Source organism: Sturnira hondurensis, unplaced genomic scaffold (assembly GCF_014824575.4).
Source record: "Sturnira hondurensis isolate 20B ecotype Veracruz unplaced genomic scaffold, ASM1482457v3 Scaffold0013299, whole genome shotgun sequence".
Lineage (NCBI taxonomy): Eukaryota > Metazoa > Chordata > Mammalia > Chiroptera > Phyllostomidae > Sturnira > Sturnira hondurensis.
In genome coordinates, this window is record NW_028085930.1 from 9,012,050 (window position 1) to 9,030,473 (window position 18,424).

Here is an 18,424-nt window from a genome sequence, read left to right on the forward strand (position 1 = left end):
TCCACCCCCATGGTGACTGTCCCGTGGGGGAGTCTGCCCTCCCCTGCTTCAGGGAAGATCTTTGTTGCCAGGGTCTCCTGGCCTTCATCACGTCGATGCCAAGGTGCTGTCAACAGAGCTAAACTAAATTTGAATATATATGCATTGCCAAAGGGCCTGTGGAGTAAACCTCCTCAGATAAAGCCTGCCTATTAAACGATAAAGTGGCCCCTACAAGACACATGCGGAGATCTGTCTGACACTCTACAGGCACTCAATGCACACCCATGCACACACACATACTATTCCAGATCATACAGACGAGACTGTTAGCACTTAGCAACAAGCACTGTTGTTTTAACCAGCTCAGTAAACACCGCAGCAGAGGTCAGCAAACTGTTTCTAGAAAGGGCCCCATACAAAACAGTTCAGCCCCTCTGGGCCTGCACAGCCTCTGTGAGTGACAGGGTAGCTCTGCCACCGCGAGGGGAGGCAGCCTCGGCCAGACCTGACGGAGCGAGTGCGGCTTTGGTGGATTAGAACTTTACTCGTACAAATAGGGGGCAAGCTGGATTGGGCCCACAGGCTGTGGCTGGCTGAGCCCTGAGATAAGGCCTTCAAAAGGAAGGATACACCTGGTACTCATTCATCCATTTACTCTTTCATGCATCCAGAAACACCAAATGTGTATAAAATCCGGAGACTAGACACAGTTCCTGCCCTCGGCGTGTGTTGTGCCGTGTTTCAGAAAGAGGACAGGTCCTGGAGCCGGGCAAACTTGGGCTGGTTTTGCCGCTTACACTAGCTCCATGGTCTCAAGAGAGAGAGTTATTCACTCTCTCTGATTCTCGACTCTCTTCTCGGTAAAGTGGGTGTGGCTAAACACACCTTGCTACTTTGTTGGGAAGATTAGGACCAAGGCTTTTGAAATTCCTGCCATAGACTAGGGATTTGGTCCTTCATCACTATTTTCAAAGATAACTGTTGTACAAGGTGGGCAAAGAAGAGACGCCAACATGGAGCTGGGTGTCCAGAGGGACTAACAGAAGGAAGTGGTGGGGACCAGCTGGGCCCGGGGAATTCAAGTGAGAAATCAGGAAATGTAATTACATTTCCCAAGATTAAAATGAAGCAGAGAATCCTAGAAGTAGCAAGAGATAAGGGGACAGTCACCTACAAAGGAGTTCCCATCAGACTATCAGTGGATTTCTCAAAGGAGACCTTACAGGCAAGAAGGAGCTGGAAGGAAGTATTCCAAGTCATGAAATCCAAAGACTACATCCAAGACTGCTCTATCCAGCAAAGCTTTCATTTAGAATGGAAGGGCAGATGAAGTGCTTCTCAGATAACGTCAAGTTCAAGGAGCTCATCATCACCAAGCCCTTATTATATGAAATGTTAAAGGGACTTATCTAAGAAAAAGAAGATACAAAATATGAACCGTGAAAGGACAGCAAACTCACAGTTATTAACAACCACACCTAAAACAAAAGCAAACCAAGAGGACGGCTAGATCAGCAGTGGAACCATAGAAATGGAGATCACATGGAGGGTTAGCAACAGGGGAGTGGGAGGAGGAGAAGGGGAGAGAAGGTACAGAAAATAGCATAGACGGTAGGTAGAAAATAGATAGGGGGGAGGGCAAGAATAGTAGGGGAAATATAGAATCTAAAGAACTTGAGACACGTGGTCATAAACTAAAGGGGGAATGGTGGGGGAGGGGTGTGCAGGGTGGAGGACAATGAAGGGGGGAATAGAACAACAACTGTAATGGTATAATCAATAAAATATATTTTTAAAAAAGAAATCAGGAAACGATTCCTGGCAGAGGTGGCGTTGGGCAGAGCTTGGAGAGCAGAGAGGATCTGACAGTAACAAGGCAGGAGGAGTGAGGAAAGAAAGGGCTGGTCTGGGTTCCTTCTCCGGGCACTTCCCTCTGTTCTCAGGGACACAGAGTGAGAGGTCGGGACGACAGCACGGAGGGCATGGAGTGCGCAGTCCTGAACCTCAGACAGTGGCAGGAACATGGGCATCACATTTTCTCCAACTCCCCCCTGCTGGGTCTCGGCCTCTGTCTCTCAAAGCACTAACCTTTGAACTTCATTAAGTCAAACGGGTGACGACTGTTAACTTCCTATAGCCGAGTGTGCCAGCCTGGGATCAGGAGTCCTGGTCTGCAGCCCTGACCTTGGACAACCCACTTCTCCACTGTGCCTTGGTTTTTCAAAATGTAAAATGGGGGCCGTTGGCCAAGATGAGCTCCAAGGCCTTCCCCATTCTGGCTTCTACAGGGACTTTGGTACAACAGTCCTTCTTAAGGAGCCTGAACAGGGATGGAGGGGCACTCTCCTCCTTCTCCCCAAGAGGGTAATCCCCGCTCTCCAGGCAGCTGGCCTGCTGAGTACCCTCAGGTTCATTGGCTCAAGCACCAGCTCACCATAGCAGAGCTGCCTGCAAATATAATTCATAATAAAAGTTTCCGGGGCCTTCCTGCAGCTGTCGGCAGGTGTCATATTCACAGTATTTTGTCTTAATTGCAGCTCTGGTATTTATCAACCAGGCCAGAAGAGCACTTCTGGAACACTGCCTTTCTGGGCACTGGTCCAGAAGCTTCTGTCCCCTCTGTTGGCACATGCGGGCCTGTTCCCTGCTGATCCCCACCAAAGCAAAGCCTGCCTTGCATCTTCCCCTGCCGTGTCTCCCACTGCTACTGCTGCTGAGCAGGAGATTGTGTGACCTGGGTAATGCAGCACCCTTCCCAAGGACTCAGAGCTGCCAGTGTGAGGCAAAGACACCTGCATTTTGAAGGCAGAGCCTGGGGTTCCACCAGCCCCAGAGGGCTCCACCCCTGGGGTTCCACCAACCTCAGCTAGACCCTCCCAACCAAACCTAGGTGGGCAGAGAAGTAAGGTAGAGGACTTGAGTTTTACTTACCCACTGACAAGACTCTCGAGCTCTCAACAAGGCTTTGAACTTGGGCTTCTGTGTCTATCTTTATAGAATCCAGGTTTAATAAGAACCCCGCTAAGTCAGTTGGGAGAGAATCCCTATCAGGAGAACCTTATAGCAGGGACCCTGGATTGTTGTGTGAGCAGAAATCTTGATTAGATTAAGCCACTGAAATGTGGGTGCTCGATTATCACAGCAGGGAGCATCACCCCACCCCAGCAGTGAGGCACCAGCCACGGGAAGCATCCTATGAGCATTCAGCATCCTTCTCTCATCCTCACAACATCCCCACAAGGTACAAGTTATTACTATCATGCTCATTTTCAGACAAGGCTCAGAGACTTAGGGAGGCATCTAAGGTCACACACAGCCAGTAGGTACTAAGCCAGGATTAAATCCAGATGTTTGACCCTGGAGACTTTTGCAGATTTCGTCACCAGGACAAAGTGGTGAGCGCCCTCCCCCACTCCTCCACCAGCCAAAGAGAAGGAGGAAAACTGGCCAGTGCTGCCACAGCCAACTGAAGCTGGAGGAGCTTACCAATACCCAGTCCCATGCCTTTCTAATCAGGCCTGACAATGACGCCTCCTCAGGCCCCAATCTCCTGGTTCGCAAACTCACATTGCAGGAGTGCAGCTGTGGCCTCAGGATCCCGGCCACAAGGGGGGTTCAGTCATGTGTGCTTGCAGCCTTCACTTAAATGTGCATTTACTTTCTCCATCGAATAGTTTAGTCTTCAAAGTGGGCTAAGGATCTGCAACTCATTTTTAAATCGATCAAAAAATAAGATGGATGGATAAATAAAAATATGACAGAGTAAACATAGCAAAACGGTAACAACTTCAGAACCCATGTGGTGGATGTATTGGTTTGCTGGGACTGCCAAATTACCTGGGGGGGTTGGAAAACAGAAATTAATTTTTAGCGGTTCTCAAAGCTAGCTAGAAGTCCAAGACTAAGGCATCGGAAGGTTTGGTGTTTTTTTGTTTTGGTTTGGTTTTGGTTTTGGTTTGTTTGAGGCCTCTCTCCTTGGCTTATGGGTGGCTGCCTTCTGGCTGTGTCCTCACATGGCCTTCCCTGTGTGCCTGCCTGGTTTCTCTCTGCACCTCAATCTCGTCTTGGTGTAAGGACACCAGTCGGATTGGATTAGGGCCCACCCGTACAGCCTCACTTAACCTTATCATCGCTTTCAAGGCCTTATCTCCAATTCAGTCATATTCTGAGGTACTGGGGTTAAATGGGTTTGGGGAGGCACACAATTCAGCCCACAAGAGTGGGCATATTGGTACTCCCTGGACAATTCTCTCCAGTTTCTTGGAATGTCTGGAATTTTTCACAATGAAAAAGAATAAAATAATTTTAAGTAGGCAACAGAAAACCAGGAGATACCTTCACAGGGGTTAGGAGTGGGGGTGGGTCGGTCCGATGCCCTCGTGGGCAGATGTCTGAGGGCCCTGGAGCTGCACAGAGCTAGGGCAGCAACCAGCCTGGAGGGGCTGGTGGCCGCTCATTAGGAGACCGTGAGCAGGGGACCGAATCTCTACGACAAAACATGAGAAGGACATTCTCCTCTGCCCTTGGCAGGGATGCCTCGAGAAGGAAAAGTCTGGCTACATGGATGTAGGAAAATCACCCCACATTGGTCTTCATTTCACAGTGAGTCGTATATCAAAAGTGGCTCCTTTGACTGAGCATATATTCAAGGAGACAAACCACCCCTCTTTCCTCCCATGAGGGAATTTTTTTGGACCTTATCTAAAGGAAGGCATCTGCTTTTTGAGTTCAAGTTCTAATTCGACCAAATGGCATGTGGTAAATAGAGAGGAAGGAGGAGACAATGTTATTAGGAGCCAAGGGAACATCGAGAAACCTCCCCAAGGCTGGCTGCGCCTCGGCTCTGGATTTGATTACAGCGGCCAGCATAAATCAGCGAGAGCCATTAGATCTTCTGCAAAGGCCTGACAGGGGAGGCCAAGTTTCTACAGTTATTCAGGAGATCTAGCCCTAGGCCAGGGACGAAACCGCCCAGCTGCATCTGGCCCGAAGGGTGGGTTATTTCCAACACTCGCTGACAACTGGGGCTAAGTGGAAAGACCCTGTGTTTCCAGCCGTGACGTTTCCATGCCTTCATTTTTCCATGGTGACATCTTAGCTCCACAGATACTTGTGATTCAGAACCACATGGCTCACTTAACCCTTTGCCCGGAGCTCCCCATCCCTGACCCACCGAGTCCAATATTTGCTACTTGACGGTTCACAGCAGGTGGGGAGGAGGGAGCAGGGTCCCTGGGCGGCCCCTGGCTGCCTGTTGGCACAAACGGACATTTCTACCCACTGGTTCCAGCGACTGACTCACATCCCTGCATTCCAGAAAGTGGGCTCCTTGGACTCAACTGAACAACAGAGCTTCCGGGCTGAACAAGCTGACAAGATGGACCTTGGGCTTCCTGCAGCGCGGTAACTGTACGATTCTGCCACTGCGGAGAGTCTCCGGGATCACAGTGCCCGTCGCTACTTTGGATCTAACAGACTTTCATAGGCAGAAAAATCCCCTCCCATGCTCCGGATGGAAGGCTCTGTTTTGCAGGCATATACGGAATGTTGTTTAATTGTTTAGATTAAATAACACACTCATGTGACTCAAAATCTAAAAAGGATAAATGGGCATACATGAAACTTCTCCCACGCCTGTCCCAATTCCAATTACTTATTACCAGTGGCTCAGTCTCCTGTGTATATGTTCATGACTATTTCATGCATACAGAAACAAACATGCAGGTGCAATATTTTCCCCTCTGACTCAAAGAGTTATTACAATATAATATTATCCATGGGGTCCTCGCTCGGTTTTGCCAGGGTGTTTATAGGAGATTATTCTGTGTAACTACACAAAATGCACCCACGTTCCCCTCTGTGGCGGCACAACAACCCCTCACTTGGAAGAGCGATGATCTGCTCACCCTGCCCCCGCTGATGTGCATTTGGGTGATGTGCAAACACCTGTGGGATCGACAGTGACACGGCCAAATAACCTGCATGCAGCCTCGTGTTGGTAGCATGGCCATCGAGTGAATTCCTAGGTAGACGTGCTGGGCCAAAGAGTAGGTAGGCCTGTGATTTTTACACTCGGTGGCTAATTCATCTCACAGAGCCCCCCTCAAGCCACACCCCTCCCACAGCTGAGGATCAGCATGTTTCTGCACACACGCTCACCAGCACGAGATGTCAGACCTTTTGAATTCCAACCCACCCAGTCAATGAAAAATGGTATTTCGGTGTGGTTTTAATTTGCATTTCTCTTATAGTAAATGAGGCTGGGGATATTTTCACATGTACCTTTTCCATTTTTCCATGAGGTTTCTGGCCTTTTCTTAAATTTTTTTTCTTATATATGACTTGCAAATATTTCCCCAGTTCATTTCAGCCTTTTGACTTTGTTTTACATTGGTTTTCCCACACAATTTTTTTTAGGTAGTAGAGTTTATTGTAGAAGCCTTGTTAAAATGGCTTCTGAGTTTTTCTACATACTCAAGTTATCCCCCAAACCTCCCAGGGTTTCTTCTAATAATTTTATTATTTCATATTTTATATTTAAACCCCAATTCATTTGCAATGGATCCTGGTGTAAGATGTAAGTTTGTTTTCCAGAAGGCACTTTATCTGACCTAAAGCAGATGAAAGAAACATCCTTTCAACCCCCTTTACACAGATTGCAAATGTTGACCATCACAATCCTCAGTGACCTGTCCTGACACTTACTATGTGCTAAGCACTGGCCTACAACAGCCTTCAGGCCTGTTAATGTTTTCTGCACTTAACAGATAAGTAAACTGAGGCTCAAAGAAGTGCCCAGGAAGGTGGTGGGGCTGTGACTTGAACCCAGATCAGTTGTCTCCCGGTCCTAATTGCACGGCTCTTATAGAAGCTCCAACTGCTGGTGTGTCGGAGACATGACCATGGTGACACACTTTGCCCGTGTGTGTTCTTGTGATGTCACAAATAGACTATGGGCTCCTGCAGTTAGTTTGTCTTATGAATCTTCTTGTCCAATATAATAGTTAAGTATATAGTAAGTAGGAGGTGCAATAACTATTGGTTATTTGATTGATGGGGAGTATATAAAAATATATATCTTGTGTCACAGTCATAGTTATTTTACAGCTAGGCAGATGTAAATATGATGATAATAATAATGAAGAGGATCTGAATCAATTAGATGGGTTTTATTTTCTCGTTTAGAAAAAACATTGAATGAAATGCAAAGTGGCATCAGAGGGGCATATGGCAAGAAAACTGAGTCTACCTGTCAACTCGGCCACCATTTGCTGACCTGCCGTTTGGAAACTTCAAATTTGTGTTTAGCAATCTCCCTACGATTGCCTGGAGGACCCACACTGCCAGGCCCGGTGACTCGGCATCCAAGTTCTACTTTGAAGGGGGCAAAACTGTCTCTTTACACAAAGCAGACGCTGTATAAAGGACAGACAGCCACTCCCCTGACGTGGATGAACCAGACACGGGAAGTGGCTTGTCTTAGCAGCTGGGTTCCGCACAGGACTGCACAGTGTCCCAAGGGTGGATGCTTTCGGCACTGTGGTGACCTGGAGGTTTCCTAGTAAGGTCACCTCTGTCTGGGGAAGGGAGATGCTTTCTCCCTCACAGCGGAAGAAAGGGCCTCCTGCCAGCAGACTCTGCACATCAGCAGGCCCTTTTGCCACAGACTCGGGAAGCTGTTACCATCCTCGGCAGTGAGCCCAGGCCTTCCAGGTCATGGAAGTCCAGGGTCACTCCTCAAGGCACAACAGCTCCTGAGGGAATACCAGACCAGCTCAGAGTTAGGCCCTCCAATGCTTTCTCCTTCGACCCTCACAATATCCCCTCGAATTATCTTCTATTATTCCCCCCACTTTCCAGGTGTGGAAAATTGAGGCTCTGACATTCAAGGTTCCGTGGAGCAGGGCTTCTGAGAAACATGACCTCCAGTTCCACAGCCCATCTACTGTAGCGTGCCCTGCTCAGCCTTGGGCTTTCGATGGAGACTCAGTTGTGAAACCAGACTCTTCAGCACCATGAGCAAACCTCTGCAGCCACCAAGTCAGAGCAGGTGGAATTAGAGTAGAAATGAAACATTCCAGGAGGAAGCACAGGGCCTGGACTCCAGATCTCTCATGGCCATTTGAATAATATTGCAATTAGTCACTGAGAGCTTAACTATGTTCCAGGAGCTGGGCAAAGCTCTACCTATTTACTTGCTAAATCCCTATTGCCATCTAATGAGGTGGGCATTCTTTTTCCCCAGTCTCTAGAGGTGGAAATTGGGATGCTAAGAAATTAAACCAAGGCCACTTGGCCAAGATCACTCAGCTAGTGGATCACGAAGACGTCAGTCAAGTCCAGAGCTGTCTCAGTCATAGTTATGAATGTGCCCCATGCCTTGCACTCTTGCCTCATGGATACTCAGGTGCCAGTGCTTAGCAGAGAAACACATGCCAAGGCCCCTTCTTTGGGTAGGTGCTAAGTGTGGAAATTAGCAAGCAAATTTGACTTTGGTAGCCAAAGAGTCAGAGAAAGTCTACATCTGAAAGGGTCTTTGAAATCTAGTCCATCCCTTCATTTCACAGATGAGGAAACTGAGTCTCACAGGAACAAAAGGCTTGTCTAGTACCACACGTGTATCCCAGGAGTTAGTGTCAGGTCCAGGGAAGTGGGCCAAGTGTCCCAAATTTTACCTCAGTGCCTTAGCACTGTGCCACAATGCCTCTCCAAGAACATTCGTAAACAGGCAAACTGCCAAACCCACTGACTCAGTGTCCCCACACCACCTTCTAGCCAGACCTGAACCAGAGAACCTTAGCAGCAATCACCATGGCAACCAGCTCTACGCCTGTCAGGGTCAAGATTAGGGTTATGGTTATAACGGATCAGCATTCTTATTTTCAGGGCTGCCCAGCACAGAAAGTGTGGGCTGAAGCAGTTGATTTGGATAACTAAAGAAGAAAAAAGAGAGAGAGAGAGACACCATTTACTTCAGACACTTGGGGAAAAGCATGTCCAGGGCGCAGACTGTCCAGACGGCCAGCTCGGCCTTCCACTCCTCCCTTTCTCTGGGCAGACGTGGATCCAGGAGGAGCATGCCACCCACACCCACACTGTTCCCTCAGGGCCCTGCTGCTCCCTGGACACAAAGGATGTTTGTCTCTTTCCTGTTTACTTTCCCTACCGTGACCTTGACCAACAAAGTTCTCAGAAAAAAGGAAAAAATGGGAAAAGGTTGTTGTACTCCATTTCAATTTAAAGAATTTGATTTCTGGACGACGACAGAGAATCTGGAAGCCTTTTGAGGGCCATCCCGGATGAACAATCTCAAACTGAACCAGTTCTGTTTGGGCACTAAGGGGCAAGCCAGTTTCGACTGTCAGTGATATGACTCACCCCACACGCCCCTCACAGAGGGAACAGGCTCAAACATCTGAACAACTCTCGAGTCACACTACAGTAAGAAAGCCCCAGTAGGTCTCCACAGGCAGGACAGCCATCGTCGCCCCGGCCCCCACCTCCAAGGTGGGTCTCCAAGAGGCCCTCTGCTGGGCCTGAGACCCCTGGAAGGTCCCTCCTGGAGCACATGTCCCCGGAGAGAACTACCGGCCATGGCAGAAAGGCTCCTGGGGCTTTCTCCAGACTTCTCAGAAAGACACCCACAAGGCCAGGTGAGTGCATGGCATGATGAGTAGGGAAAAGACGGGGAGGCCTGGAAGGCGAGGTGCCTGTCCAACTCAAATTTAGGTCTCCTTCTTTCCTTCCCTCTTTTTTTTCAGGCCCCAGCTGGTTTACCGTGCAAAGCCCACAGCAGCCACGGGGCCTCTCCTTCAGCTGTCGCCAGCTCCCAGCACACGGTCACGCTTGTGCTTATGTTGGTTGCCATGGAGACATAAGTGCCGGCTTGAATGGAGCTGCAGGCTCCTGGGCTGGGAGATGGAAGAGGGCCAGGTGTGTTTTTGAAGCCATCTGGGAGAGCCAGTCACAGAAGAGATTCCTTTCCCGGTCTATGTGTCCCTGCTTCAGGGATGGATTCACAAATGGACAATAGGTGAAAGCTGAGCCCCTCTGTTTGCCTTAACTTGCTGAGTGGTTTAAGCCAAAAGTTACTGTTTGGGTTATATTTGGGACTTTTGTCTTTTGACACAAATGCACCATAAGGGAAACCATAATAAGCCTCTCAGCATGTGTAGAGACACTGTGAGATTCTAGAAATAACGACAAAAAAATTTCTACATTACATACCAGGCATTGTTTTAAGTACTTTATACTCCTAATTAGTCCACTTAATCTTCACAACTGATCTGTGAGGTAACTCCTCACAGCCTCCCATTTTACAGATGGGAAAACTGAGACACGGAGAAGGTGATTTGCCTGCCCAACGCCACAAAGCTAAGGGAAACAGGTGTGAACACTCTGAGTGCCCCTGCTCATGTGGGTTCACAGATGTGAACCCAGGCTGTGTGGCACCAGATGCCCTACTCCCAACCACTAGGCTACTCTGCCTCTGTGACAATTTGGTCCTGGCACTGTGTGACCTCAGGCAAGTGACTACATCTCTCTGAAGATTAGTGGTTCCTGGTAAAGAGGGGGGCACCAACAGTCTGGGACATTCTTGAGATCCTAAGTCATATAGAGAGTCTAGCAAAGAGAATGTGCTCAAGGCAAGACAGCTTTCCCAATGTGAATGCCGGCTCCCTTAGTGACAGGATCCCAGCTCCTGTATCAGACAGGGAGTGCTGGGCTCCCGGCACCACCACCCAGAAGGGGCGGAGGGGCGGGCAGCTGTGGGAGGGCCAGCAGAACCACGGCTGCTCTCTAAGTATCTATGGCTGATGCCATCGCTTCCCTGCCCCCGACATTCGCCAGGCCCTGTGGGCTTCCAGCTCTGGCCACAACACCTGGACTACATCAGAGATCTTCTCCAGCCCTGGGACTTGCTTTGGGCAAGCACGTCCCCAGAAGCTGGTGGATGAAAATCCCGGGGCCCTGTCCCCTGAAGGTTCCCAGGAACCTGCTCATGGACTCCCCTGGTATGACTGGCTTCCTTGGCCTGTTTTGTGTTCCCACTGATCGCCTCCCACATAGACTACTTGCACCCAAATTCTTGTCTCAGGGTCTGCTCTGGGAAGGAACCCAAATGAAGTCAGGATATACACTGTGACTTTGATTCTGCCATCACTTTAGAAAAAGCGCTTGTGGGACACTACCCAGTGAAAAGGTAACTGTGGTTGGCTGAATAATGGCCCCCAAAGAGGCTGGATCCAAACTCCGGGAACCTGTGACTGTTACCTACTACAGCAAAAGGAACTCTGCAGGTGTGATTAAATCACACAGTTTTAGATGGGCCCTAATGTCACCACCAGTTCCCATCAGAGGGAGGCAGAGGGAGATCTGACACAGGAGACGTTCCCATGGCCAACTGAGTGGCCACAGGAAACTGACGCAGGAATCCAGAGGCCCACATGAGCTCAAAGTGTGGCCCGTGGGACATGCAAACTCATGGGCCCCCCTCCAGACATCCTGGATCAGAAACTGCAGGGATGGGGCCCAGCCGTCTGTGCAGTGACAGCACTTTCGGTGATTCTGAGGCTGGCTACAGTTCAATGGCTAACCCCGGCTATGCAACTGAATCATCACCAGGGGAACTCTGAACACTATCAGTGCCGGACCCATGCCCAGACATTCTGATTTATTTAACCTAGCCTGTTCAGTCTGGGCACTGGGCTTCTGTAAGGCATCTCAGGTAATTCTCACATGTAGCCGGGGGCGAGAACCACTGCCGCAGCTTGAGAACCACTGACCTAGAACATTGACTTTCAGACTGAGCTTTGCAGAGCTTGGGAATGCTGGGAAAATGCCCCAAGACTTCTAAAGGAGAATCAGAGTCCAAGCCAGCAGAACTTCTGGCCCCCAAGGTCAAAAAGTCACATGGGCAGGTGAGGCCAGAGAGGTGGAGGCTAGGTCTGGTCCCTGGACAGCTGGTTTGTGAGCTTCGGCTCTGCAGCAGGCCCCTTCGTTCCCCTCTCGGCCTGGCGGGCCAGGCTGGGCAGGTTCTCCTCAGTGCACTGACAGGAGCTCCCTGTGGGCGGGACCTTTCAGTCTGGCCACTGCTGCGTCCTGTTCCAGGCAGAGAGCCCGCCCTTAGTCTTTGCTGAGTCCACAAATTTTTTCAGCAATCCTGTGAGATGGTGACTGTTGCACCCATTTTCAGATGAGGAATTTGGGGCTCACCACGGCTGTGATGTGACCTTCCCACAATCACACAACAAATAACCAACAATCCGGATTCCAGCCCCAGACCCCGCATGTACTGCTGTAAAGAGCAAACACAACTGTAGCTGTGAAAATGCTTTGCAAACTGAGAGGTTTGGAAATCATCAGTACCAATTATAAGAGTCATATGAGTAGTACTTACAATGTGAACTGCATTTTAGGAAAACGGGAAACTCGCTTACCTGGTGACTCATTGAAACCAGAAGGGCATTCATTTCGATCTTAGGCCTGCACTGCTTTTGTGTGGCTGTGGCAGCGGCGGCTGTGGAGCTGGGGAAAGCAGGCTTGAGTGTGGTGAGTGGCCATGTGGGGACTCTTCCCTGCACATCTGGAGGGGAAGCCTCCCACCGCTCACGCCCACCTCTCTTCATGTCCCAGGTGGAGATGAGTCCACTCCTTAATTCAGAAGTGTGGGGTGGGGAGGAGCGGGACAGCTGGGACCCCTGGAGAGAACCTCCAATTAAAGAACTCTCCATGATTTTATCATCTAGAAGAAATAGTGGAAGCTAAATCGGAGGAGATGGCTGGGAAGTGCATTATGGACCATTAAGCAATAGTTGATCAACATCAGACACAAATAAATGGCCCACGACCTACTGCCAAGACCACGATCGGTCCCCAAGTGGTGGCCTGGCTGGCTTCCAGTCGGGAGAGCGCAGGGCTAGACAGCACATCCTATAGGTCACAAAACTCCTGCTCCGGGTCATATCTCAGCAACCACCTGGAGAAGAGTCCAGTGCCCAGACAGAATTCAGATTCCTCCACATGACTCACTCTACAGAACTGGATGTGGGTCTTCTCACTGTCTGGTCTCTGAGACCTTGACCCAACATCACCTGGAGAGTTCCCGCCTGCCTGAGAGACCCTGCATGGGAAGAGGGAAGTCACACATGTCCATGTGGGTACAGGGTACCTTGGCTCACAGTGCCCAAAGAGAATGCTGTGAGGTGGTGGTCCCCTGACTCCACCAAGGCCTCATCCCCACCCCGCCCCAAATACCCAAATACCAAATAAGCTCATCTTACTAGACCATACTTTAGCTTAGAACTTTAACCAGTATTAAAACACAAATCCCTCCAAAGGGAATATAAACCAGTATCCTGGCAAGTCATGCACACTTTAGTATAAAGTCAAATTCAATCTTTCACTAAGAGCTTTCTGCAATGATATCCTGAAGAGACAGCAAGAGAGAATAAAGAATAAAGGGTATAGTAATAACTGTGTATGGTGCCAGGTGGGTACTAGACTTATCAGAGGGATCACCTCTAAGTTGTACAAATGTCTAACCACTATGTTATACACCTGAAACTAATATAATATTGTATATCAACTGTAATTTTAAAATTGTTTTTTATTTTTAAAGGAAGGAATGAAAAGTTTTGTAAAAAGAATCTAGAGCTGAGTTTTCAAAGGCTAGCAGGGTTGCCTACAGGACTTTAACATCTGATATCATTATTTATCCATGGCCATAAGCAGATGTAGTCATATTGGTAAAAGCCCCCAACTTAGAATCAGAGGGCAGGATTCCAGCCTCCAGCTTTCCCACATGCAAGCTGTGTGATCTTGGGCAAGTCACTTAACCTCTCTGAACCTCTCTTTTTCATCTGAAAAGTAAAAGAGATGCCACACCCACCCTGGGGTGCTGTGAGAATTACGTAAACTGAAGTGTGTGCAAGGTCTGCCCGTCTATAAATATTATTGTCCTTGGGTCTGTGCCACCACATTCTAGAAACTGTACAACTACTGAGCTACATCTGTGAATGGCTACTGGAGCTGAGTCAGTCCACAGACCACAGTGAGTTCAGCCAGGGCCAGCCAAGCCCACGCCAGATCAGCGGACCCTTAGCCGACCCACAAACATGTGAAGTTTAATAAGTGATTGTCAGTTAAGCTACTGAGTGTGAGGGTAGTGTATCATCCAGCAATGGCTGAAAGGACATAACAAAGTTAGGGTTCCTGACATTTAAGATTTTAGGGCCATGTTCAATAAAAATTATTCTAAAATGTATCTGACTCTTACCTGCTTTCTCAAGCAAAACACAGAAATGACAATTCAGCCTTCACTGGGTCCTTCGTGCTTATCACAGCGAAAGCCACAATGCCTGCAGGGGTTACGTACAAAGCAGAGGCTCTAGAAATAACTCCAGTCTACTATTCTGCTTTGGTCTCAGAACTGTTCCCTAGTTCTTTACCATTTTCCTTGTAACCAATTTTATGAGCTGTCTTTTGTTGTTGTTGTTGTTGTTGTTGTGTGCATCTTAAGCAGCAGCTTCGCTGCAAAAATCTGACGTGCTACAGTGAGTTCATCACCCTTCCTTCCAGAAACCTATCTAAGCCCGTTAGAATGGGGTCCAGAGTAGAGTTAGTAGGCTTCGAATAACGGCCTGGGCTGGTTTTCTGAGCATCAAAAGCATGTGCTTTCATGCCCAGATTTCTACCCTCAATTTTGGCCTCTTTGAGGCTTTTTTGCTCCCTGCCTGGTTCTCCTCTGGGGCCCGGCAGCAGAGGAGGCCAGGGAAGGAGTGTGGGATCCAGGTGGCTGGCGTGGTGCCTGGTGCTGTCCAAACGCACTCTTCCCTGGAGAGGCTGAAAGTAAGCAGCCTAAAGGCCTGTAAGGGCTCTCCCTCCATCGCCGCTCCCTCTGGGGAATCGAGCGTGCTGCCCGGGCTGCCCATGTGTGTGTCAACAGCAAGTGACCACAGTTCCCCAGAGCATAGGCAGAGTCCTGCTTGTCTCTGAGTCCCCCACTGCACTTGGCACGCCTGAGGTATGACTTCCTGGTGGCTCTTGATTCTATGTGCACAGGGCTTGCCTCCATCAGAAGATTAAGAATCTATAAGTTTGAATATAGAATTCATATCCAATTGGAAAATATTTTAAAGGATTAAGAAAATAGTTCCTGTTTCAGGGCCTAACTTTATTTCTGAACTATGCTACCAGGAAGCCCCGGCAACTGAATGAAGGGGACAAAGCCAAGTAATTCTACAAAAGAAAGCAGAGATTTTTTTTCTCTGTGGATTCTCCCAGCTCTACCTTATTGTTTCACCAAATGCCTGCAGACCACGTTCTCAGCCAGAGGATCTGGACCTAGCAACTCAGGAGGAGGTGTCTATGGATGCGCGGCCCCTCCGTTCTGCACGCCCACCTGCCTCCCTTCACTCTGAGCCCCAGAGGCTGATCCCCAGGACGGCACCAAGGAGCCTCTCTGCCTGGGCTTTAGGTGGGGTTCGGCCAACACGGGGTGCTACCAAGAGGGGGTTGGGTTAGAGGGAAGAGAAGTTGGGGTATTTCTTCTCCACTTTCTCCCCTTTTTAGGTCCCTCCGGGATTAATACCCCTGCTCAGCGGCCTTTCTGCCAAGGTCCTAAATCTTCCTGGGACCCATTTCCCCATATCCTCCTCTTGCCTGTTCAAGCACGGGGCTGGTAAAAGCTTCCCACAGTGGCTGATTGCTCAACAGTCCCTGCTGATTCCCCCCAGTCCTACCCACAACCTCTGAAACTGGTCCCTTCACGCAAGTATTTCATCAGGACCAACGGAGTTGCTCCTTTTCCCTGGCGCTACCCTGAGTGGCGCCATCTGTACAAAGTCTCACTTAAGAGATGTCTAGTCCTGGCCGGGTAGCTGGGCTGGTTAGTGGGTTTGATTCCTGGTCATGGCACATACAAGACAACCAATGAGGGCAGGGATGGGCAGAACAACAAACCCATGTTTTCTCTCTCTCTCTTTCTCCCTTCCTCTCTTCTCAAATCAATTAAAATAAAGATGTCTGAGATATGCCAGGGCTCTCTCTAGGGCGAGGAGTTCAAAGCAAGTCAGAGGCTCTTTTCTCTCTAGCTTTCAGAACTCATTAGCCATTCTGGCACTGTGCAAAGTAAGCGATACAAAATGACAGCTCCAATCCACAGGGGACAAAGGTTTGTTCACTCACGCGTCCAGTCACCAAATATTTACTGAGCACCTGCTACGTGCCAGGCACTGTTCTGACCCTGGGGAAATGACGAGAATGTACCCAACAGACGCCCTGCCCACACGGTGCTTCCAGTGCCAACTTCTAATGCCAACTATCTCCCAGATGTCGGACAGCCCACCGGAGGCAGGGCTAGAACCAGAGGACTGAGTTTCCTTAAGGCCCAAGCCTTCAGCAGATTCTCAAAGAATAGATGGCCCCGAAGAGGTTAAGAGTCACCAAGTTAGATCAAATTAACTCTCAAGTTTCTCCCTTGAATTGTGGAACAATGACTCACTCACTCCCTGAAGTCTCATCAACTTGAATTTGTGGGGAGCAGGTTGCCACACCTGTGGTGGCACAGCTTCCCGCCTTTCCTTCCCCTCCCCACCCCGTCCATATTCTCCACAAATCCCCTACCCCCTCCTCGAGTTCCTCCCACTTCTATAATTAGCCTCACATGCTTCTCTAAGTCCTTCCCTCGGGGCCCACAAATGTTGGCGGCACATCATGCTGACGATCTGTTTTTATGAATGGACAGGGGTTTGGGACTGAATTCAGAGCTATGCCTCCTCCAAGAGCCTGTCTGCAGCAAAGGCAGCGAGAGCCATCTCTAGGGAGAGCCACGGGTGACTGAGGTGAACTGAGAGGGACTGTCGGTCTCCCTAAGCCCTCTGAAAATATTTGCATTTGCTAAGAAACATTTAAATAGGCCATGCAGGTAACCTAATACTTCCCCTACTCTGGATCAGACAGGACAAGGACAACAGAAAAGGTCACTGGGCTGCCAGTAAAAGCCCCTTGCCTTCATCTCCCAGCACTGCACCCAGCAGACACCCAGCTCCAGCCTGGTGTCACTCCAAGCCCCTCTTCCTCTCCCCAGAAAGCCCCCTTCTCCTGGCCACCTCACCTGAGGCTGAAGAGAAGGCCCACCCCAGGGAGAAAAAGACAACAGAAAAGCAGAAGGGCTGGAGAAATGAGGACCTAGTCTGAGGCTGCACGGGGGTGCCCTAGCCCCCCAGGGAACCAGCAGGTCTTTGTTTCTCTTCGGTGGGATAGTCCTGGAAGCCGATGGCACTGCCCGCGCTGGGACAGAGGCATGTCCATTACACATCATCCCCTTGGAGTCAAGCCCTCTTCAGAAGGGGTCAGGGGTGTATTTATAGAAATGCCTGAGACTCACTTCTCTCTCCCTTGCACTCCTTCCCAACTCTTTCAAGCTCCCACAATTCCCAACCACAATGAAATCATGCAGCAAATGGGGAGATGTGAGGGGGAGGCAGAAACAATTTTCAAAGGTGTCTGGCTTTGAGCAGTGGGTGGGGGCTGTTTGGAACACCGACAGCAGGGGCTTCCAAGACTAGCTGGAAGTGACAGAAAGCTGCTGTGGTGGCTGGTTCCCTTCCAGCCTCCCTCCACCAAGAGTACAGTGGAAAAAATATCAGGGCATATTGCAGAATGATCCTCCTCCCTTCCCCTGCCCCAGACCGATGGAAGGGAGGAAAGCCGAAGTCGTCGTTTACCTGCTGAAATCGGGAGGACACTGTTGATGAAGGTAGGCTGAGACACAACAAAGCGGAAGAAAAGCTGGAGGTAGATTCCCAGAGTCGTTGGGTTCAGGATCACCATGCTGGCTGGGGTCTGGGGAGCGTCAGGTTCTCAGCAGCCTCAAGTGCAGGCTGCCCTGGAGCCTTGCTTATCTCTGCTTTTGTCTTCTCCGCTGCAGTTCACCTCTCTCTCTTCTCTCTCTCTCTCTCTCTCTCTCGCTTTCTCCTTTCCCTGTGCCTCTATGAAGAAAGAATGCCAACCATTTCCCATTAAACCTTCTCCATACTACTCAGGGTTATATTTATCTCAAGCACTGGATAAAATGTCCACGTTAAAATTAAGATGTCAGAATTTTTTGGAGACTGAGATAAGTGGCCGTGGAAGAGGTGGTGAAAAGGCAGCTAAGACTCTGCTCAGTGGAAGCGGCGCTCCAGGCAGGTGGATTTCCCCACTGACGACCCACCCGCCGCTCCCTAGGTGCCCTGCAGCATCACAGAACCGACTCTTCTGATTCGAGCTCAGTTCCGTGCACACAAATCCTTCTGCTGTCAATCTGTGACACTTTCACCCACTGGGAGACAAAGGTGAAGTGGACCTTGGATTTTCTTTTCCTTTAACTATCCAATAAAACCTGGGGGCAGAGGTGTTACATTTTCCAAAACAGCTTTTTCCACGAAAAGTGTTTATT

At 49.4% G+C, this 18,424-nt stretch overlaps 1 protein-coding gene across 2 annotated transcripts in view; it reads right to left on the reverse strand.

Annotated features, from left to right (window-relative positions):
* COLQ (collagen like tail subunit of asymmetric acetylcholinesterase) overlaps positions 1-18,191 on the reverse strand; it is a 52,749-nt gene extending 34,558 nt beyond the window's left edge. For both annotated transcript variants that reach the window (XR_005068688.1, XM_037061323.1), the window contains exon 1: positions 17,712-18,191. Coding sequence is in view for 1 of the 2 variants with exons in the window: in XM_037061323.1 (XP_036917218.1) it covers positions 17,712-17,817 (106 nt within the window). In the remaining variant the exon portion in view is untranslated. The remainder of the gene's footprint in view (positions 1-17,711) is intronic.
* Between the last annotated feature and the right edge of the window lie 233 nt (positions 18,192-18,424).